At 42.7% G+C, this 21,988-nt stretch overlaps 3 protein-coding genes and 1 long non-coding RNA gene across 5 annotated transcripts; 1 reads left to right on the forward strand and 3 right to left on the reverse strand.

Moving 5' to 3' along the window:
- Positions 1 to 321: 321 nt before the first annotated feature.
- tmem179ba (transmembrane protein 179Ba) lies at positions 322 to 3,556 on the reverse strand. The gene is made up of 6 exons (XM_088990511.1): positions 3,454 to 3,556; positions 2,472 to 2,595; positions 1,383 to 1,579; positions 1,161 to 1,298; positions 1,009 to 1,087; positions 322 to 926 (listed from the first exon to the last, which is right to left on the reverse strand). The coding sequence occupies exons 2-6, from the start codon at positions 2,568 to 2,570 to the stop codon at positions 735 to 737; spliced, it is 705 nt and encodes a 234-aa protein (XP_088846637.1). The 5' UTR covers positions 2,571 to 2,595; positions 3,454 to 3,556; the 3' UTR covers positions 322 to 734.
- LOC148902177 (uncharacterized) lies at positions 2,419 to 15,617 on the forward strand. Of its 2 annotated transcripts, XR_016114253.1 has the most exons (7): positions 2,426 to 2,556; positions 3,347 to 3,419; positions 4,798 to 4,905; positions 12,302 to 12,432; positions 12,514 to 12,653; positions 12,873 to 12,941; positions 15,479 to 15,617. It is a non-coding gene; the product is annotated as an uncharacterized LOC148902177 (long non-coding RNA). The 2 variants fall into 2 exon arrangements; XR_016114252.1 differs by lacking the exon at positions 3,347 to 3,419 and having other exon boundaries at positions 2,419 to 2,556; positions 12,302 to 12,653.
- Positions 3,986 to 12,400, reverse strand: LOC148902178 (prospero homeobox protein 1-like). The gene is given in 7 exon segments (XM_088990509.1): positions 3,986 to 4,883; positions 5,299 to 5,404; positions 5,485 to 5,597; positions 6,068 to 6,174; positions 7,616 to 8,719; positions 8,722 to 9,069; positions 12,266 to 12,400. Coding segments are annotated over 7 exon segments (1,953 nt in total). The 5' UTR covers positions 12,267 to 12,400; the 3' UTR covers positions 3,986 to 4,709.
- An 83-nt stretch (positions 15,618 to 15,700) lies between the features above and the next one.
- snx15 (sorting nexin 15) lies at positions 15,701 to 20,934 on the reverse strand. The gene is made up of 7 exons (XM_088990510.1): positions 20,766 to 20,934; positions 20,130 to 20,292; positions 19,827 to 19,942; positions 19,416 to 19,668; positions 18,447 to 18,608; positions 18,157 to 18,351; positions 15,701 to 15,977 (listed from the first exon to the last, which is right to left on the reverse strand). Exons 1-7 carry the CDS (start codon positions 20,856 to 20,858, stop codon positions 15,868 to 15,870), a joined length of 1,092 nt encoding a protein of 363 aa, XP_088846636.1. The 5' UTR covers positions 20,859 to 20,934; the 3' UTR covers positions 15,701 to 15,867.
- Between the last annotated feature and the right edge of the window lie 1,054 nt (positions 20,935 to 21,988).

Consider the following 21,988-nt stretch of genomic DNA (forward strand, 5'->3'; position numbering starts at 1 on the left):
TGTTCACTTTACCACGCTATACTACGCCCAGACAGATGCTAATTATAAACCGTCCCGAGAGCATTCCGAACTAGCATTAAACTATCAAACTAAAGGCTAACATCAAATTATTTGAAGGACACAACAAGTTGTTCTTTGAAGTCTGAATTGACAATGAATGTCAATGCGGGCGATGATAAACAACTTGTAGTCTCTTCATTGAAGCATTTACGCTAATAAATTGCTGCTTGCAAAGTGAGGTTATTATAGTGTCTAGTGTCATTTTTGCACTCCCTCATAGAGACTGCTCACACTGTAAAAAAAAGGGTTTAGAAATGCTCTACACTCAACATAACATCATGGAATTTTGATGACACAAATGATCACAAATCAGCAACGCTCAAATTTATGGACAGTCGAAAGTAGACAAAAGGTCATTTTTCAGTCGTAAAATGGTTTGATGTCAAAACGAATGCATTGTGATTTGAAAATTTATTCAATGGAAAAAAAACTGAAAGTCAAAGGACATATATGTAGATTTGACGTTTTACAGTGATTGTTTAAAACTTGCCAGTCTCATTAAATACATTAAAAACGTCGTGTGGACGATAGGTGTGGTTTTAAGTGCATAGAAATAGTCAGTAGGAAAAAAAGTGTGTGTGTGTGTGTGTGTGTGTGTGTGTGTGTGTGTGTGTGTGTGTGCGCGCGCGTATGTGTGTGCGCGTATGCATGTGTGTGTGTGTGTTTCCATCGCATCACTGAGGCCTTGTCGAGCGGTTGAAAAATGGCTCTGTCTCGGCGGCCGTCACCCCGGCGTCACCGAAAAGTCCGCCGGTCGGCCCACGCAGACCTCCTGTGCTCAACTTGGACTGCGAGCTCCGGCGCCTCTGAATGATGACTAGCACGCCGATAAGGAGCCAAAAGAAGAAGTTGACCCACACGACAGTCTTGAAGAGAAAGTGGACAGACAATTGGCAAGCCGCTGTGATGTAATGACAATCACAGTGAGCGAATGTAAGTAATGCTGACCTCGCCTTTCTTTAGGTTGCTGTAGAAGTTGTCACCTTTGATCGGATTTGCCCATTTCTGTGTCTGGGCTCCATCGCAGCTTCATATGCATCCGAGAGAAATATATTATTACTCTGTAATATCCCACGGGAAAATGTCAGCGTGCAGACTACCTGGTGATGTTGGGAACGATGTGCATCACCGAATCGCAAAGCGCATCGCGTCCGATCTTGAGCACGCAGCCTGAGATGAGCAGGAAGAAGAGAAAGACGCCGCACATGACCAGTACCGCATTCATCCATATGTGCTCCCTGCGTTCACAGACAGATATGAGGACAGTGGTCATCAATCGTACCGCTCTTTCTATCAAAACACGTACATATTTTTTTCATTACCTGTGAACGTCACCGTCGATGAAGATGGCATATAACCAATAAAGAGACAGCGAGAAGCAGAGCACGGCCACCATGATTGATATGGCCGAGACAAAGTAGCACACAGAGGCGGCGCTGGACACCTGAACCCCAATGGTGTTTTCTGTTTGGTTGTAGCTCACAAGTCCGTAGAGCATGCACAAGCCTCCAAAATTACCCTGGAAGAGTTTGTCAACAAAATATCTACTAAAAATCACATTTAAACAGGTTAAAAGGTTAGTCATATAAAAAAGCTGCCAACTTTCAAAGTGCGCCTTTCATCCTTCCTTTTCTCTGTTTAGAGCCCTCAAACCCAAAAGTTTGGACCCCCCTGTTTATTTTGCACAACTGGGACTCCTTCTAAAGTATTTACTTATGGTTGCAGACTTAAGTGTAAAGTTCCAAGTAGAATTCCACGTAAAATTCCATTTTAAATATATTTGTGTGATTTGTGTCATCTGTCATGTCATCATATAACTTTTTTTGCATTACTCCAATAATCTCTTTATTTCTGTGATGTTATCTTCGCCCTCTTTGTGACTACCTTTTCTGTACTGTGTTTATTTTTATACTTTTATAACATGATTTTATCCTCGTGTGTTTTGTTTTTATCGTCCTATATGGATTAGATGTGTTAATCATTATGTGACCTTAACGTTTGACAAAGCACTTTTCAGATTTGCGACTTAAAATTAAATTTATTATTACCACAATGAGATCCATTTCGATTTTTTGCGCCTTCCCGTGGGCCTGTAATTGTATTAGCTGGCAGCATCTGAATGTTTTCTGCTGGTGGGATGTTGCACGCTCCAGCATAATGGGCCACGAGGACCCTGTGGTCACATGATTGGATCTGAACCCATGACTGTTGTTATGACGCTTAAGCTTGAAAAAAAATCATTTATTTTAAAAGTACAAAATGCTGCGGCGTGAAAAGGAAATTTACGATACCTTGGATAGTTTGCTGGGCTTTTCTCAGAATTTTTGATCAAGGCAACTTTACCCGGAAGGGGGTGGTGACGATGCGCATTTAAAGTTGTTAAAGACTTGTTGATTGGTGTGTCAAGTCACCTGGACGACGGTGAGGGACGCGGCGGTGACAATTCCGCAGACGAAGCAGCAGGCGTACAGGATCAGCTCCAGCAGTAACAACCAGGTGAGCGCCATCATCAAAACGCAGCTGCCAGATTCTTCTCTGTGCGGCGAGGATAGTGTGGTTGACGTGGGAAACATCCGATAAGTAGCATCAAAATAAAAGCTTTGCGGAAATGCTTGGCTGTCCCAAACTACGAGGACTTTGCTAATGGAAAGGCTGTAGTCGTTTGTGTGTGTTTTTTAAATAGAAAACGTCGTTTGTAAAACACATTAATAAAAATGTGTTTGTACAAGTTTTTTATTTGTTCACGTTGCTTATAAATGAAATGTATTATTATATTATTCCTATATCGTAATTATGCGACAGCACTGACTGAGTTGACTGTGCGCCTGGTTTGTGTTCAAAACCTTTTTGAAAATTCACTTGGCCACTGTAATAAACCAAACTAAAATCTAGTTTTATATAATGAGTCCGTAGTATTTATAACCATTTCCCCCCGTTTACAACCAATGTATATCTCCTACATCGGCTAAAGTTAGCCTATCTTCTTCGTTTCGCCTTCTGGAAGCTCACGCTGCCTTCCACATGTCAGTTTTAGTACTACAATAAACATCAACAATTTAAGCTTTCTTCTAAAAAAAGACAGCAACAGATCTACCTATTTGTAATCCGCTAGAATGTGACTCAATCGCCTAAAACACATTTTCCCCACGAGACAACACAATACAGCATAATGTTCTCTGCCACACAGGCAAAAGAAAACATATATATGGCTTGTTTGCAGAAGTATATTGTGACCTACTTCATGTATTTTCATCCATCTATTAGTTTTCACCAATATCCCTCCTAGGACAATGGCTAAATCCCTTGACCCGATCCCACCTGACTTTGAAAGCGAAAGAGAGACAGAGAGCAACTACTTGGTAAGACTTACTACTGAAAGAAGAATGTACAGACCTTTTCAATTGGGATTCATAGAGTAAATATCCTCCTTCAGTTTAAATTGGCTGAACTTCACTCAGATGTCGGTCACGTAGCGAGACAAACTTCTCTCTGAATATTTTGCCCTTCCCTCCCGTGGTTCAAATGTGTGAAAAAAAATGCAAAAAAAATCATCAGACTAACTTGCTTGACACACTTTTGGTTGTCATACACACAGATTGGCTGTGGATTGCAAACTGCTCTCAAGCTTTGCAAATCAGATTGAGGTGATGTCAATGTGTGGAATCTCAAACAAGAGCTGTCATATGCCAGCAACCTGGGAATTTGCTCCATCATGACATCTTTAGGGACGGCAGGAGAAAAGTCATCCACAAATTCTTCATCTTTGATGTTATAATTTAGAGAGGTCATGGTCATGTTTTTAGTCATGCCTTTAATGGATCTGATGACTCTGTGGTGAATCTGTTTTTTTTTTCCTGATAACATTTTGCATGCTTGTGTCCAAACGCACCAAGAAAATATTTGACACACTCACACCCATCACATTTTTTACTAATTTTATTAAACATCCAATTTCACGAGTGCGTTTGAATGAGGCACATATTTCAAGAATAAGATCACTGTACATTTGGAACAGAAGGCAACAGTTTACAATTCAAAATCTAAATATTGTACACACGCACTTGAAGATACGCCACAAATAAAGTCTCACAAAAACAAATTGAGGAGCCACAATCCAAATCGCGGTAGGCCGAACCCACTCAGACTTTAATTTGTTTACACAATTGTAAATATATTGTTCTTGTGAGCAGACAATTTGATTATCAATGCACTCTAATGAATTCCCCTCAACTTGCTCCGATAGTTTCTAAATGTCTTCCAAAATACGATACATACAATGATTGAGGGGAAAAAAAAAAAAGACTGGACAAAAATGTGTGTAAACTGCATGTTGGAAACCTGTATGGTTTTTAAACTTCAGAGTTGAAACTCGTCTTATATATATGTCTGAAGGAACACATTTAATCATGCCTGTATGTGTGTGTGTGTGCCTTGGTCACCTTGGGGAAGTATCATACAGACATAAATGAAGCTGGTTACAACTCCTCAGTAAACTGCAGTAATTTGCTTCAGAGAATTGTGATGTCATCGATCCTCTATCTGTGAACCTTTTGCTTGTTGTGAAGGGAGTTTGGCTCATACCGTGAAATAACTGGGCCCACTCGTATCTCAATGCAATATGTAGAAAAAAACAACAATATTGATTATAATTAGCCGACTGGACAACCAGGCAGTCTGAAGGCATCTGGTACGCCACTGTCAAGTTTACAGATAATTTTGTATATTCCTTTCTTCCAGCAGGGGTCACTATCCCTCCCTGTCCAAATGGCTGAGTGAAACTCCCTCAAGGCCACCTCAGACACTTCGATAAACCTTTCCGGGACCTGCAAATACCAAGAGAGAAAGGTGAGTTAAATCATTGTGTTGTGTTCACATCCCATCTGGAAATATGAGGGAAACTTCCTGAGACATTAAAGTATCTAAGTCAGGGGTGTCAAACTCATTTTTTGCCACGGTTTCCTCTCGAGGGCCGTTATAAATTTAGGGAAACCATGAGAATGTTTTATCTACTCCACATTTAGAACGAACAACAAATTCATGAATAACTAGTTTTCAAATTTCAAGTTGAAAATAATGACTATTATTGTGGTTTACATGGGACAATTCGGTTCGCACTTCAGCAACATGGCACTTGACATGCTTGATTTGCATTCATGGGCCGAAATACAATGATGTGGCCGGCCAGATTTGGCCCCCGGGCCTTGACTTTGACACCTGTGATCTAAGTCAAAGATCTACCTGGTAGATGTTACTTTTATTGTAGTGCATGTTGAGGATGCGGTAAAGTTCTGTATCCCGGCCCACTCGCAGCTGACTCTCTCTGGGCAGGCGAGGTGCCCCATCCCTGCATCAGGCATATGGATACAAAAATAAGCATTCCACTTCCAAGTCAGTACAAAAAAATATATTTAAAGAAAAACTGACCGGGTTAGAGCCTCACGGACAGCCTGCCTAGCAAAACGCTCCATCTGGATGTAGAAGAACTCTCTGAAGTTGCTGAACCATTTAATCATCTGGGAGGTCACGCAGCGGTTAAACTAGACAGATAACCCACAAAAACATCAACGTGCGAAGTTACCATGGACAAATACCTCCTTATTGTACCTAAACTTCCTGTCAAGTGAAAATACAGACAGTACGTCTAACTACTATATGACCTGGAAAAATGGATGCTAATTCGTCTATCAGATTTTTTTTTAGGCTAACACGGACCTCACATGTTTGAGCTGTGAAAATATATGGCTGGAGTATAAAATCCATCCTTGTGATATTGTGCTTACATGTCGCGTTAGCGAGGCGTTCTAAATCAGCCATGACGTGCTGTTCATGTTGTAAAAAAACAAAACAAAGCTCACTTAAAAAAATGAAGTCACGCCATCGGACCATCCAAAGGGATGGTGGTATAGCTATCTAGCAGAGTGTGAGTACCGTTGCCACCCGTGACATAAAATGAACTGCCGTGTACCCCCCCCCCCCCCCCCACACACACACGTGTTGAGACACACACCTTGACATCAGGGAAGTATGTCTTGAGAGTGTTGGAGCTGGGATACCGAGCGTAGAAGAACATGAGTTTGGCTTTCTTCAGGTGGCAAGGAGACAAACCTTCCTGAGTGTAAAAAATGAGGCTAGTTAAGGAAATTTTGCTGTGCAATTCAGTCCACTTTTGTCCAATCGGATTTCAGCATTCGGGTGTTGCCGTGTCAATGTAACCTGCCCTCTGGCTTCAGATTCATTTATGCTGACCTTTGAAACTTCAACTACATAAGCAACGGTACTGGTTCTTTAACCAATCAGATTTCAAATTCCTCCGCACAGAGCGATTACAGCAGAGCGACGATGCATATGTGGAACAGTCGCGGCGTAGAATTGAAGCGGATTTATGTGGGACAGGAGATGTGAGACAATCTCTTTTTGTCAATGGATGCTACTGCTTCATCTTTGCTTTGAATATTTAGCTGATAGCAGACATGCGCATTCCACAACGACTTCTCTGATCCACTGGTAAAAAAGACGCTTTGATCCTCTCCTCTTTCATATAGAACTGCTTCATGTAACAAAGAGGGTGCAGGAAGTGCATAAAGGACAACCGACATCACTTTTTTGTTTTTTAACTGACACCAGAAAAACGTTTTATAGCATCTAAAATACCCAAAACACGCAGTATGATATTTTTAGTCAAATGCAAAACACCAATAAAAATGACTTAAAGTGTCCAAAATCTGCAAAAAATTGAGCTGCGAATTGGGCATTTTCAGAAAGTCCCGCCCCCATTTCGTGACGTCCCGCCAAGACGTCTTGCATTGCTTGTGAATCAAAACAATGGCTTCAGATTCAGAGAAGATGCTTTCTTGTTCCACATCCAGTGATGAATATTATTCAAATAGTCCTGATGAGCAAAGCATACATGTTTGCAATCGATTAAAGAATTTATTTGGGCCATTTTGAGGCAAACGGGCGGGGGGGAATGTCTCACCCAAAAAGAGGCAGAAAAATGGCAACCAGCTCCGGTGAGGAATGAATCAGCCCGTTTCCACAGGCTGATACATTCCTTGCATGGAGCTTGGACTCCCTCTGCTTTTGGATGTAACACAAGGGTTTAAAAAAAACAGTACAGCAAAATACATTGACGTGATGGAAAGATGCTACAATGTGTCTTTTTTACGGTGAGGAGGCGGTCCTTTTCTGACGTCACATACGGACTCGTCACCAACTCAAAAACAAGACTTCCTGAATGTTCAGCGCGAGTCTTAAAACGTAAAATATAGCTATATGCGGTGGAATCATATCAAAATACGCCCAGTAGAAGTCATTTGAATCCATTTTACAAATTCTGGACACAACTTGTCCGGAGACGTCAGTTGTCCTTTAAGATTGAATTGTTGTGTCACATTATTTGTTTTTTTTGGGTTTTGTTTTTGACTTCAAGATGGCACCGCGTCAGTGCCTCAGCTCATGTCTTTTTTTTTTACCCAGACCCATCCCATTCACTCGACCATCCCTCATATAAAAATGCAAAAGACAATCACACTGAGTTTTTCTCTACAAAAGGATATCCCTCCTGAGCTCAGGTAAAGTTCTCCTCCGTCCATCATCCCACCTCCCCTCACTCCCCTTTCTCTTCCGCTGTGAGCGTGGCGCATGAGGGAAGGTCCCAAATGACCGAGTAGGGGCAGCGGAGGAAAGGAGGGGTGCGTGGGGAATTCCAGGAAGGGATCGGAGTTGAGGAAATCCTTGCGGGAGGATGGAGGAATCTGCACGTGGTGGAGAGAGTGCGAGAAGAGCTGCTGCATGGAGTAGTGGAGCAGCGGGAGGGGGTGGGGAGGGGCGGGGAAGGACGAGGAAGTGGAGGATGAGGGCGGGTGGGCAGAGGGGGGCTCTTTGGGTTGGGGCGCTGGAGCTAAGAGCAGGGGAGGTCGAGGGAGATGCAGCGGAAGGTCGGGGTGACTTGGCGGCGGGCTGAGAAAGGGCCGCGCCGTCTGGAGGTCGGGCGACTTTAGCAGGGCCGGTGGTAAGGCCAAATCTGTGGTCTGGGTCCCGTGAGGAGGCAGACTCTTCAAAGTTGGAAACGGTCTTTCTCTGTCTACATCATTCCCACCCGGTCTCTCCTCGTGACCTCTGAACTCTTCATCCACCGTCGCCTCTGTGTCTTCCACGGCTTGGGGACAGGCTGTGTCGGTGTATAGCCGAAGGACGCGGTCGATGACTCTGGCCACGGCGCTGCCGAGCTCCAGCTTCAGAGCTTGGGCGAACTTGTGTCCCCCCTCGTCGTTCTCGTCTTTTATCCCGGCATCCCAGTCCAACCATAGGCCCACTCCCTCCATCGCACCGTCCCCTCGTCCTTGCTGCATCCTGGAACCGTCTTTTTGCTTCTCTTCTCTTTCCTTGAAGCTATAAAACGGGGCGATGAGACAGATGGGCTCGTTTTCTTCCCCACCCCCGCCGAGCTCATCGTCGTCGTCGTCAAACATCCGCTCGGCGATGACTTCATCTTCCGCATCTTTTCCTTCTCTGTTCGTTTCCCGCAATTCTTCGTCCGTGTTGCTCTCTCCAAAGGCCCTTAGGACTTTCACCTGCAGGGCTTGCAGTCGTTCCCTGGCCTCCTCCAGCTGCTCCTTCAACTCTGCTCTCCTCCTCCTCCTCAGCTCCCTCGCCCCCTTCCACGTTTCACCCCGCCCTCCTCCAGCTTCATCCTCTTGAACCTCACCAAGTCCTGACTCCATTGGGGGTCCGCTCGTTTCTTAACTTTGTCGTCAGTCGACAAGCCCTGCTGGCCTTCTGGTTCTTCTCGTTCCATAGCCAGGCGTGCGCTTGGCGGGCCGCGTGGGGTTCCGCAAGACTGGATGAGGTGCTGCTGGATCAGGGGAAAACCGAGTGGTCTGAAGACGGTAGGAGGAAGTTGGCCGCCACCTGGCATCCCTCTGAGCACTTCTGCCGAAGGGAGTCGGGGGGCAAACGGGTGGACTTGCGGGTTGGAATCATCGAAGAGGTCTGAGGGGGAGTCCATCACTAGGAGAAGAGTTTCAGAATATGAATTAGGATGGTTTTTGGGGTGACGTCATTTTTGACTGAAGCTCAGAAGACATCCTTCTGAGTTTCAAATGTTAGTCGGAGACACCGAAAATCGTGAGATGTAAGTCATTCTTGTAAATTTCGGTGACTGGTTGCACAGAAACCAGCGCTGTTAAACAAGAATGTGCTATAGCAGTACCTGATTGCCGCTTGAACCAGCTGGAGTTCACAAGCCTCATTTATCTCATAACATAAAAAATAGTTTTGGTCATACTGCATCAATTGTATGGCCACAATGCACTCTGGAAAGCAGGGGTCAGGAACGTATGGCTCGCGAGCCATATATGGCTCTTTTGATGATTGCATATGGCTCGCCGATAAAACTAAATACATATTCTCGCTTTTTCGCCGTTCATTTCCTGTTGGGGCTGCAGTTGGCGGAAAGCGCAATTTTGATTGGATGACACTGACCCAGGGTTGGCGGAAAGCGCCATTTTTATTGGATGATACTGGCCGTCATGTTGAAACAGGTAAACGCCAAGTAAAAAAAAAAAAAAAAGACGAGTACACTCCAGCTTGAATGCCCCGGAGGATTAGCCTTTGTGGAGAGAAAAGGTTCTGATTCTAATTTGCAATAAAACAATAACATCGATGAAACAGTCGAATGTCAGTGACATTTTAACAATGCCCATGTTAACATTAGCATCAATATGCTTCTGCGAGAAGTAGATTGCAGATAGCAAGTGTGGAAGGTAATGAGCCGTGTGCAGGCTAGCGAGCAGTTACTTCGCCTATGGACCCGGCAAGTTGACTTTCATTCCGATCATTTGCCTAGATTTTTATCATATTAACGGTGGGTACTATCACAAAGTTATTTTAAATACTAAATTCTGACATTTTGTTGAAAAGTGGCTGCGCGTGCGTGTTTGCGTGCGCATGCGTATGTATGTGCGTGTGCGCGCGGACACACGCTCGCGTGCATGTAGCTCTCACTGAAATACATTTCTAAATATTTTACTTTTATGGCTCTCTTAGTCAAAAAGGTTCCCGACCCGTGCTGTAAAATGTCCTTGAGAGTTTTAAAAGATGCTAATAAAAGAAATGTATTATTATTATTATTGTTATTATGTTACTCACTCGTGTCTGGGGATAAAGAATATATGACTATTAGTATATTGTTCGTCCACGTGTGTTACCCACTCGTGTCTGGGGATAAATAATATATGACTGTTCGTCCACGTGTGTTACCCACTCGGGTGTAAAGCACCACAAAATAGATGTTATTTATCATTAGCATAAAGGTAGCGCATTTAAAGTCTAACCTATGTGGAGGTTTTAAATACACAAGGTGGAATTCTTGCCATGTAAACAGCCTGGAGACATTTTATTTCATTCACTGGCAGACAATGTGTAAAAAATGTGTCCACTCCAGTGCCATTTTCACTCAAATTGCAGGACCCACAGAATATTGAGCTTTAGGACTACATCAACATTAAATTCTGCGGAAGAAACCTTAGGCTCTCTTCTTTCATCAGAAAAAAAGTTAATTCCTAAGTTATACGAGTATCTGAGTTTGAAATGGGGCGGCTGTACAGAATACATCCATATTGATTAATACAGTAAAGTCTCGTTATATCGATATCGGATATATCGATAGTCCCGGTTATATCGATACTATTTCTATGCACGCGCGGAGAAAATTACATGCAAACAGGGTCGGATATATCGATAGTCCCGGTTATATCGATATTTTTCGGACTCCCTTGAGTATCGATATAACGAGACTTTACTGTAATTGGATTGGATTGGATATGCCTTTATTAGTCTCACAGTGGAGAAATTTACATTTCACAGCAGCAAAGTGATGAAAGGAATGAAAGTAGATAATAATAATAATAATAATAATAATAATAATAATACATTTAATATATCTTTACCTTTAACAACAGCTGAAGCTGTAACAAAGCACTAACATGGACAAAAGGCAAAAAACAGAAAAAACAACCCAAACAAATTCGGGAATGGCGCTCGATGTCAATCCCCGGATAAATTTGGTAATTACAGCGAATGAGTTAAAGACTATTTTATAATTTCCATGTCCATGGAACAAAGATGAGAGTCAAAAAATTGCCCTCCCCTCCAAAAAAAAGAAAAAAAGGAAAAGCGTTGTGTAGAGAAGAGTCAGGTGCTTTTCTAATTGTGACAATTTCACTCTTCTCACCATTGCCAAATGTTCCCTCCTTCCTTCCTCTGTACACACCCACTTTCCCCCTCCGCTCCCCCTCTTATCAGTTCATACAGCTTGTTAAGCACTGTTTGATCAGACTGTTTACCGTGACACACACATACGCACACACGTACTTGGCGTTCTCTGAGTCCATCTCACTCCCAAAGGACCACTGACCATTGTTAGCCCTCTCACAAGCCTCTCATGTCCCACTACTGTGTTAATCATCCTGTATTTGCGTGTGTGTGTGTGTGTGTGTGTGTTTGAGTGTGCACATGCACGAGTGTGTGATCAGTATAGTCCGACTTAGCTTTGATAACACCTTAATCCACTTCAGATGGATACACTCACCGCACACAGAGATGGAGGGACGGACGGGCGGACGGGCGGATAGATGCATTGATAGTGAGCATTTCGGGTCCCCTGGTGAAACACTAAGAGAATAATCCTCGCCTCTATAAATAGCTAAATATCAATTATTCAAATGCCCTCTCTTCCTTTGCTATAACACAGCCCAGATGGCAAGCGGGCCAATGCGCTTATATGCGTCGGCCAGATTAGCTTTTTTAAAGCCAGCCGCAAAGCTGGTACAAAATATTAAGACTGGGCAATGGACATGAAAGCCATGTTGCTGGAGATTACACTTAGGTGGCGAGTATTATTCCCTGTGTGTGAATGCTACATTGCAACAGATACAATACACCATTATAGACACACGACATAATTTTATTTTGCTTAATCTGATTTTATCAATGTGCATTCACATTTATTCTTGATGACCCTTTTCAATGGAAATCTACTATCATTTAAAAAAAAACTTGGCAACGTCTGTACATGGAATACACGTGCATGTGTGTGTGAGCGCGGCTGGACTGATTGGCAGCTGGACGGATGATGTCGCAGTGTGAAATGTATTTTTTTTACATGCAAAACTTGCTAAATACTAGTAGGAAATAAACCACTTACTGTCAAAAAGGCTCTCACAGTAAGATTTCTACTCAGGTGTCCGTTGACGTGCGCTCCACCTCGGTCGACTGTCCTCAGCTGGCACCCGCGATGATGGTGGTGATGGTGGTGATAGAAAAAAAAAGGGGGGGCGAGTAATGAGGAAAGGAAAGGGGAAGCTCGGACATGTGAGTCCACAGCTCTCCAGCCGTGTTGTTTTGTATTATTCAACTGCCCCCACTAGTGATCCACTTTTTCCCCTCCCTCAGGAAAGCAAATCTGTACCCGGCTGGCATCGTGTGTCATCATGCTCGAATGCTGCTGCTGCTGCTGATGATGATGATGTCCACTTGATGAATCAGCCCCGCCTATGTTGGCCTCATCAACAATGTACCAACAGGAAGATAAGGTAGAGGTGGCAATACTTAAGCACAAGAGTGCATACTTGAATCTGGACTCAACTCTTGCTTGTATTTGGCTGAAAAGTAGAAAACAATACATTAAAACTCCAGTCTTGCGGAACCCCACGTGGCCCTCCACTTCATTATCTCTCCCTTCCACTGATTAATGTTGTCATTGCCCTTCACATTAGCGTCTCCTGTTTATTGTCTCCCTCTGCTTCTGTCAGGCAACTCAGCGAAAGCCCTCAGTTGTCATGGAACCAAGGCTGGAGAACAAAAGATGGACGTGGCTATGGGTGAGTTTATGGGGCTGTGGATGTGGATGACATAGAAGCAAGCAGTCAATTAATATTAATAAGAATAATTGAGAGAGAGGGGCGTGTGCAATGAGAGGATGGCAGGAGATAACAAGGTCAATGGTGGCTGCATCTGATCTAAATAACAAAGGCCCGCGCGCTGTGAGCGTGCGCGCGAGAATGCAATTGATGGTTAAAACAGTCCCCTCTAAAAAGGCGCAAATGGCTCACGGAAAAGTACAGCCCGGAGCCTAAAATTGTGCGTCATTTCTCTCAGGTCTCTGATTATGTAAGCTACTCAAACACTATCCCTCCTCGTCCATCCGTGCACATATGCGGCCACTTTTGTCGGAGCTTATGAATACGGCATCCAAGAGTGAGAAGCACAGTATAACAGCAATTTGAAAAAAGAAAAACAGGGGGATGGGGGAGTCTAAAAGGATCAATAGATGGCATAAAGTGTATGTGCATTGATTTATTTAAAGGGGAGCGCAATGGGGTTGATGGAAATGTGGGAGTGGGAGCAGGAAATTGCAGGAAAACAGGATTAAGCTCATTTTTACATCCATTATCTAAAAGCAATCCACAACATATGCTTCAGTGGTCGCTACCTGCTTGGACTTTAGACCATTTGCGTTGTGCTGTGTGCATGATGGATGACACACATCACACACACACACACACACTACCTTGTTTCTGCAGCCGAGCCCCTCACATTACCTCACATTACTTCCGTGCGGCTAAATGCCATTCGTCGCGTTTATTGACTGGTTGCTTGCATTTATATCCAACCTCACGCATGAGGAGAGTCCAATGTCGCACGCGAGAACGGGCGGCAGAAAAAGCAAAAGGGAATTACTGGGTCAGAAAATGATCTTCACTCAAAATGCTCAAATCATAGTTCCCCATTGAAATGAATGGAAACGACATTAATCTGTTCCATTCTCCCAAAACAACCAGAAAAAAATCTCAAATAAGCACACGGTACGTTATTAATTTCCTTATTGACTGAATGTTTTGTCGAAGTTATTGTAATGTTGTTGTTTCACAATAAACGTTGTGACATCAGTACGAAGCGTCAACCTTGACCGGGGTAGATATAGTGAAAACGTGTGCACCTTATTAACCGAAAGTAGATAAACGTTGACGTATACTTGAGACTTTCGTTGCTCTTCTTGTCTCTCTCTCGAGACTTTCGTTCCGTCTGTCTCGCCGTACTTGCTTTTATCTAAAACACCTGACACGGAAGCGGAAGTGACAATGACAGAGTATCGAAGACGATTTTTAGAAAAACACACACATAAAGTTTCGCATAGAAACATTAAACACTTTTACAGAGCAACAAGTCTAAATAAATTATATTTTTGTTGTCGTGGCAACCAATGACAAGATACCCGCCAGTTAGTTTGTTTCCCTTGTGTGTTAGCATTGAGCTAGCACCTTTACAGATGACATTTTTATAACACAATGCATTTTGTTGTATGCTGAGTTTGACAACAAACTTTAACTGAGAGCGCCAATAAACATTTGTTTTTTTTAACCGTCGGCCAAACATAACAACACTTACATCTTTTTTTTGCTCACAATTTAAAGTAAAAATACAGTTCTCTTTTAATCTGTAGACATCGCATGGTGTACTGTGAATTTCTGTGTGTACGACAAAGACTCCCGCATACAACTACGTACATTGAAATAGCTGAGGGCAAGGTGAATGAAAACGAACCACAGACAGTGAATAAGCTCATAAAAGCGGGGGGCGGGGGGTTCGTTCGTGTGTGTGTCTCTGTGTGTGAGTGGATCGAGGGGGAAACAGGAAGCAGCAGAAGGGGCTTTGAACAAAAACAAAAAAAGCAAAGAGTGTGGCGGGCAAAGCAAAGGTGTCAGTATTTGGCGCGGTGGAGACCCGGACATGTAGGCTGCTCCCCGTGTGACTAAAAACCAAACTCATGCACAGCGCATTGGAAAGAGGGCCTCTCACCGTGTGGCTGCGAGTGAGTATGGTCAAAGGTTGGAGAAGCCATTTTTAAACGCGCACACGCACACATATTCCCCTTTTGATCTCTTGTGATAACACGCGCAGGCATACACGTGTGTTGGTAAGCTATTATGCTCTCAGGCTGGAGTGTTTTGATGGTATAATTGCAGTGACCAGTGAGGAGAAAAAGGCAGGGGATGGAAAGGGGGATGGTGACAGGAAAAAAAGAGAGAGCGTGCTGACACTCTCAGCATGCTCATGTTATTTCTGTTTCATCCATCCATCCCTCCCTCCATTGGTCTCTTTGTCCGTCCACTCTCTCACTCCACACAGGTGAAGCGGCGATAGAGAGATGTAACAGGATAGAGCGGCGTTATCACCCACTTCCATCCCTTCATCGTCTCCACAGTGCTCAAAACAAAGTGCCAGGGAAAAAAAATCGAGACCGAGGCGAGGGGGGGGATCACTTTTTCCATCCCTTCAACAATAAACGGATGATCTCTGCTTACCCTCTAATCGCATCCCTCCTTTCCCCCCACCCCTCCGTTATCTGCCGCTCCAGTACGAGGGTTCTTTCCTCTGCTTTTTGTCAGCTCTCCATCTGTCTGTCCTTCCATTCCTCCTTCACTCCCCAGGATGGCTGTAACAACGCTTCTGATCTGCTCCCGCCGCTTTCTGACACACCGTCAAAACCCGTTTCGCAAACCCACCTTGCAAATCTCATCATGTCCGAAAAGAAGCACTCTGCGATGCACTTTCAAACAGTATTTATGATGAAAACAGTGCAAATAACCTCATACACATAGTCAACAAGAGAACATTTATATGTTGTATGTATGTATGTATCATACATTTTGGTCCAAAGGAGCCAACGGCAAATGTTTTAAAGTGACAGTCCTGAGAATCAAGAGATTCTTATTGTTTTTTTTTTTTCAAAACAAATGTTAGTCATTATGGGTCCTGTGCATGTGTGGTGTGTCCCGCCAACAGCTTCTCCGCATGTTCCAGATAGTGAGCGATCCTTCGAATGACAGCATCCTTTCGCGCTGGATCAGGATCGTCTGAAAACACAAATTTGGAGTTGAGAGAATCTCAAATCAGGTTTGACATGCGAGACCATTTAATTTAAATTAAAAAAAAAAGTACTTCAAAGGTATGGTGGAAAAATTCATTGTTTTTCATCTGAATTTTAACATTATTTCAAATTAATGTTTGTGTGTGGCATAACAGCTAAATGTAGCTTCACTGTGTTTGCTTTGGAACCACTATGTCAGTGGTCTCCAACCTTTTTTGCGCCACGGACCGGTTTAACGTCAGACAATATTTTCACGGACCGGCGGATGAATACAACAAAATAAAATGATATGACAGGCATGGAAACTGTTTTTTTCTTTCTTTTAAATATAATAACAAACGTGAATCCATTGTGTATTTTATACAACTTTATTAGCAGAGTCCCGGTAACATCGCGCCAACAACAACATATGTAACATTGTCTCTGCCCCTTAAAGGACAACCGACGTCACTTTTTTGTTCTTTAACTGACACGAAAAACGTTTTATACCTCAGTCATTTTTATTGGTGTTTTGCATTTGACTAAAAATATCATACATTTACATTTTGGGTGTTTTAGATGCTATAAAACATTTTTCTGATGTCAGTTAGGAAATAAAAAAAGTGACGTCGGTTGTCCTTTAACGCTCTATGGTCACCATGGTAATGTTTAAACATGCCTTCAAAATAAGATACACCACAAAAACAAGCGTAAGTCATAGACGGATGTAATCTGGTAATTGTTAATTTTTCAAAATAAAACATAGTTCGGACTCAGATAATAAATGAAACAGAAATTATGTAAATTATTTATTCTTTCTGTGCGGCCCGGTACCAAATGACCCACGAACCGGTACTGGTCCGTGGCCCAGGGGTTGAGGACCTCTGCGCTAAATGACCCATGTCTGCAGACCTCGAGCCCTACACAGTTCATAGTCCAATGAGCGTTTCCTTGATGGAACAAAGACCTAAACTTAAACCATTCAATGATTTTTAGCACAGTGGCAGATTTTTAAAATCTATTTGTAAAACGACTGGGAATCAGTTTGAAGTCTAAAACGGTGATGGGTGATCATTACAGTCTATTTCAAAAGGCCTCGCCCAATGAGGTTTTTACAAAGGCCACCAAAGATCAAGCAGGACAACACGAGACTTTGTTCTGTTTGTCTGTGAAATGAATTTGGAGAACAGAATCAGCTCCAAATCCATTTAGTGGAAAACAAATAGCGGAACCTTGAGTTCAACCAAGTTTAAATCTGGTTGGACATTGCTGTGAAATGGGCTGAGGCGCTTTCTTGAGTCGAGCTTCTGCAGTGACTGACTGAACCAAATCAATCACTTATTGGCTGAAGTACAATGTTTGTATCAATAGAGGGTGCTAACAGAAAATTACATCTTCATCGGGACCATGACTTCTAATTAGTAAAACAGATCATAATACTAAATTTCATTTATAAGCATCTTTCAAATCCCTCAAGGACACTTTAAAGTCAGATATCTTACATTCAAACAACAGTAAGCATGATGTTTAATTTAACATATATAATGTCAGCTAATTTAGAGCATGTTGTTTGTCATGTAAACACAGAAACTACAAAATGAAAAATTTGAATATTCTTTTTACACAATAAAATAAAGTTTTTAGTACACACCAGTGGGAAATGGCTTGTTTCACCTAAATCACCAAATTTGGAAGAAAAATATGTATTTTATAGAAAGTTAATTTAATGCTAATACTATTTGCTTTCGTGATCTCAAAAATCGGAATTGTCCTTTTGTTTTCTAAAATACCTTGATTAAAAACAGTACAAACAACAAAAATGTGTTTTTATGGCACAAAATTATATCACTCATTTACAAATATTCACCAGTGTAACATTTTAAATTGAACATACTTTAAAAATGGTTTACATGCTCTTTAGTAGTCGTAATATTTATTAGCTTGTGCGTGCATCATAACGTGTAGCTATTTGTAAAATACAATATTGCTACTTGTTCTAAATTTAAATCATGACCATCTTTTCTTTCTTGGGTGACATTCGAGAGGTCCATTAGAAGAAGAGACTAAATGCTGCTCGTGCCGACACTGAGGGGGATACGTGGAAATGGAACAGAGAAAGCTCCAGAATTGAAATTCAAACCCCCCCCCAATTTCACAACAATGAGACAGACATGCTGTTCGCTCACCCTTGACTCCAGTGATGAGTATGTCTACCACAGTCCTGTATCCAGAAAGGGCAGCGCTCGTGTCTCCCTCCACCTCTCTCGAAATGGCACACCTCAACTCGGCACTGGCTTGTTTCAAATACGTCGCCTGGTCTGCCAAGTTGCTCATCGGCAACAAAAATAACTCGGAATGGTCACCGTGTGATTGACATCTGTCTGCGACAGATGTAGAAACGAGTGAAGAGAAAGAACCGATGTTGTGTCACTACTGGATTTTTATTATTTCAATTTTTGTCTTATTGTGTGCTCACCTTGTTCAAAACAGGGATCAAAGACAGCCAGGTCTTTGTCAGACAGCGCCGGACGGACATCCACCGTTGGTGGCAAGGTGGACCCTTCCGCCGTTGTGTCACAAAATAGTTCTACCTCCTCCTGAGAGTCTTGTGATGTGCGCGTTCTGACTGGAGAAGTCACTATAAGTGAGAGAGGAGAGGTTATTGTGTACCGTCGACCTTCCCCCATGTTGTACAGTGAAAACTCATTTAATGGCAGGGTGGGGGCATATTATGTGGGGCTATATGATATTAATTCTAAACAACTGCAACTTTAACGCACATGAAACAGCAACACAAACAAACAACAACAATAATAAACATAATAATAATAATACATTTAATTTCTAAGCGCCTTTCAAATTTCTCAAGGACACTTTACAGCCACGGAATAAGAACTTTTTTTACTAACCATACATGGACTGTAAAAACAACTTCACTCATTCACTGCCAGACGATATGTGCAAAAATGTGTCTACTCAAGTGCCAGGGTTTTTGTCATTTTCACTCAAATTGCAACCCACAGAATGTTGAGATTTAGGATTACATAAACATTCAATTCAACGTAAGAAATTTTACTCTCTTTTTTCATCAGAAAAAGAGTTAATTCCTAAGTTATATGGATCTGCAGTTATCTGAGCTTGAAATGGGGGGGCTGTAAAAAATACAATACATATTGATTTATATAGCGCTTTAACAACAGCCGAAGCTGTGACAAATCGCTAACATGGACAAAAGGCAAACGCTACCCCCTTGTGGAAGCGCAGAGCATGGCCAGAGGTCTGACCAGCGCTTGATGCCTCTCCCCCGGAAGCAAAAAACCCCGAACAAATTCGGGAATGGCGCTCCACGTCACAGTTTTCAATTCCCACATTGAATGGCCACGAATGAGTTAAAAAATAGCTTAAAAGTCTGCAAATATGCACCGGCACAAAACATGAACCCTACCTCTGTCGTCCAGCTCAGCATCCCTACAGATCTCCCCCCCTACTTCGCTCATCTCGCTGTAGGCCTCGGTCGCCAATTCTGGCTTTCCCACATCAATCCCCAGGTTGGTGCCCAGATCCTGGGGCAAAGGGGGCGCCTCCCTACCCACCTCCTCCTCTGCTGGCTCGCAGTCTGAGGCCCGCAGCTTGGGGAGGGGGATTAGAGGAGGGGGTAAATCAGGAAGGGGCTCAAGTGGCCTTGTGACATCTCCATCCTAAGGAGGACAAGATATCGGCAGTGTTTGTCATCCGCTCATCATCTACCTTAAACAAATAGACAACATTTAAAAGCTGTTTTGTTCCTTTACTCCAGCTGTTGGAAAATAAAAACACTTTTATTTTGTTATCACATCCCTACTTTGTGTACACTGACCCTGAAGAAGTCTCGGAGCTGTGGGCTGTTGTACAGTGCAGGTATGCTCATCGAGAAAACCAGCATGTCTTCTGCAGCCTTCCTCCTCTCCTCAATCACGGCCTCATCGAACCTTCCTACAAACACAAATGCAGGTTTAATTTAAGTAACTGTTATTAGCAATGACAGAATTGCATTTAATACAACTTCAGCTGTTGTTAAAGCGCAATATAAATCAATATGTATTGTATTGTAATTTAAAGATGACGGAGTGATGGACTGGTGATCACACATTTGGTCAACTTAAAAGAAGGCGGTGACCACCTCTGCCAAAGATTTGCGCTGGTGGAAATGACGGGAAATCCTCGTCTCTTCGGAACAGGTTCTTGTGAGTGTTGGCTAGCTCGGTGTGAAGCTTCTTCAGTTCCGAGTACCTCGTCCATACGACCACCTCCTTTACGTCCTCTGGGCAAGGCTTGGGCACAAACTAGATGGTAAAAGAATCAAATCCATGTTTCGTATGAATATCCATTTTCTACATTTGAGTGCGGGTGAGCAAGTCATGAGGTTGGATTTGCCATGCAACGTCAAGTCCACCGTGTGCCCTTATCTTAACATACGTGACGTATGTTAAGATAAGGACACATATTAAATTGCTTTATAATAATGATACATTTAATTTATAAGCGCCTTTCAAAACTCTCAAGGACACTTTACCGTCACATGATATTTTTCCTGCGGGTTTAAGTTCAAAGGGGGTTCCACAGCACTTATCATGGATGATTCACGTTTTCTACACTAAAGTGACTATGTGCCACACTTTGCATGTAAGAACACTTGACACACTCGTAAAAATGACTTTGCATCGAAATCAGGAAGTAACAAAATCAAGAAGAGTAAACAGTTAATATGGCACAATCTTGAGTGATTACAAAGTAGTTTTTGCAGAAGGTAACTGACCCGTCCAATCACTTTGTATTCCGTGTGTCCTTTCTCGTGCGTGCGTACGTCAGTGACGCTAAAGAACCGGTAAAATTCTTCTTTCCTTGACATGTTTGATCTTCGGAGAAAAAGAATCAAAACAACACCGTCGGACGGAGAGCACCAGCTCCACCTCCGCCTGACGACATACTTCCGGGTTCCTCTCCGTAAAAACATGCGTGATGACGTAGAACGTTAAAATCGTGACACTTTTTAGTAAGATACAGTACAGTACTCTCCTTTTGGTTATCGGTTTGTTTGTTATTTTTGTGGACAGCACTTTATAGATTTGATTGATCGTCTAGTAATCCGTAAAATCCTATTCAAAATCTAATTTACATACAGTGTTACTGTAAACCACAAAGCCACTTGATGACGCTCGAGCTAAAAATGGAACGTCGTCCAGTGTAACAAAGAGCCACTGGGGGCGCTGAAATCAACACTATAACAGCTTGAAGTCAAGTCATTGTGCTAAGTATCGACCTTCATTCGACCAATAGTAGTATTTTTTGTCACTTTTCTTTGAGAAACAGTCCGTTAAAAGAGTTGTTTTTTCAAAGAAGCGAAAATAAAGAACGCTTGGAGCCTCATCCTGTCTGAAACAACAGAACAAAGGCAACAACAATAAACATAATGGGGAAGTCCGCGTGTGTCTATCTATGTTTTTCGCGCCCAAACCCGTACTGAGTGTCAATAAAACAGATGACACAACGCTTAAAGCGTACCTAAGATTTCGATTTATTTTTCGATGCTGAAAATAAAATAGTTAGCAGAGGATGGTTTCGATCCATCGACCTCTGGGTTATGGGCCCAGCACGCTTCCGCTGCGCCACTCTGCTTAGTTGCTGAGCAGCTGTCCAAATGTCAATATAAATACTAAATAAAACAAGTTCAATTTTAGTTGGTCGTTAGTGAAAGGCCATAAAGAACTAACATGACATAACAACCATTTGACGTTCGCTCTGATGCCATAAAAGTGTTAACGGATGGCTCAAGTTGTGCGTTGTGTAATTCTGGAATTGGAATGCAGGCCATGTTGGAAGAAAAGTTCAACTGTGCTCCAATTCTGGAACAATTACACAGCTCCTCAATGGGAGGCCAGTCTAAACCGGTTTTGCGAGTGCGTGTACGTGTATGAGAGTGTGTGAGAGTGTGCGTGTGTGTGTACGTGTGTGCGTGCGTACGTGTGTGTTTGTGTGTGT

Source organism: Hippocampus bargibanti, linkage group LG02 (assembly GCF_051943395.1).
Source record: "Hippocampus bargibanti isolate YZ-2025 linkage group LG02, ASM5194339v1, whole genome shotgun sequence".
Taxonomy (NCBI): domain Eukaryota; kingdom Metazoa; phylum Chordata; class Actinopteri; order Syngnathiformes; family Syngnathidae; genus Hippocampus; species Hippocampus bargibanti.

What these genes read in the sequence shown, in the direction of transcription:
- tmem179ba (XM_088990511.1), bottom strand. Translation starts at nt 2,570, where the DNA reads ATGATGGCGCTCACCTGGTTGTTACTGCTGGAGCTGATCCTGTACGCC. An exon ending in CGTCCCTCACCGTCGTCCAG is followed by an intron (nt 1,580 to 2,471) that starts GTGACTTGACAC and finishes AAACTCTTCCAG; the next exon opens with GGTAATTTTGGAGGCTTGTG. An exon ending in GCAACCTAAAGAAAGGCGAG is followed by an intron (nt 927 to 1,008) that starts GTCAGCATTACT and finishes TTTCTCTTCAAG; the next exon opens with ACTGTCGTGTGGGTCAACTT.
- snx15 (XM_088990510.1), bottom strand. Translation starts at nt 20,858, where the DNA reads ATGTCAAGGAAAGAAGAATTTTACCGGTTCTTTAGCGTCACTGACGTA. An exon ending in AATACAAAGTGATTGGACGG is followed by an intron (nt 20,293 to 20,765) that starts GTCAGTTACCTT and finishes TTTACCATCTAG; the next exon opens with TTTGTGCCCAAGCCTTGCCC. An exon ending in TGCTGAGCTGGACGACAGAG is followed by an intron (nt 18,609 to 19,415) that starts GTAGGGTTCATG and finishes TCTCACTTATAG; the next exon opens with TGACTTCTCCAGTCAGAACG.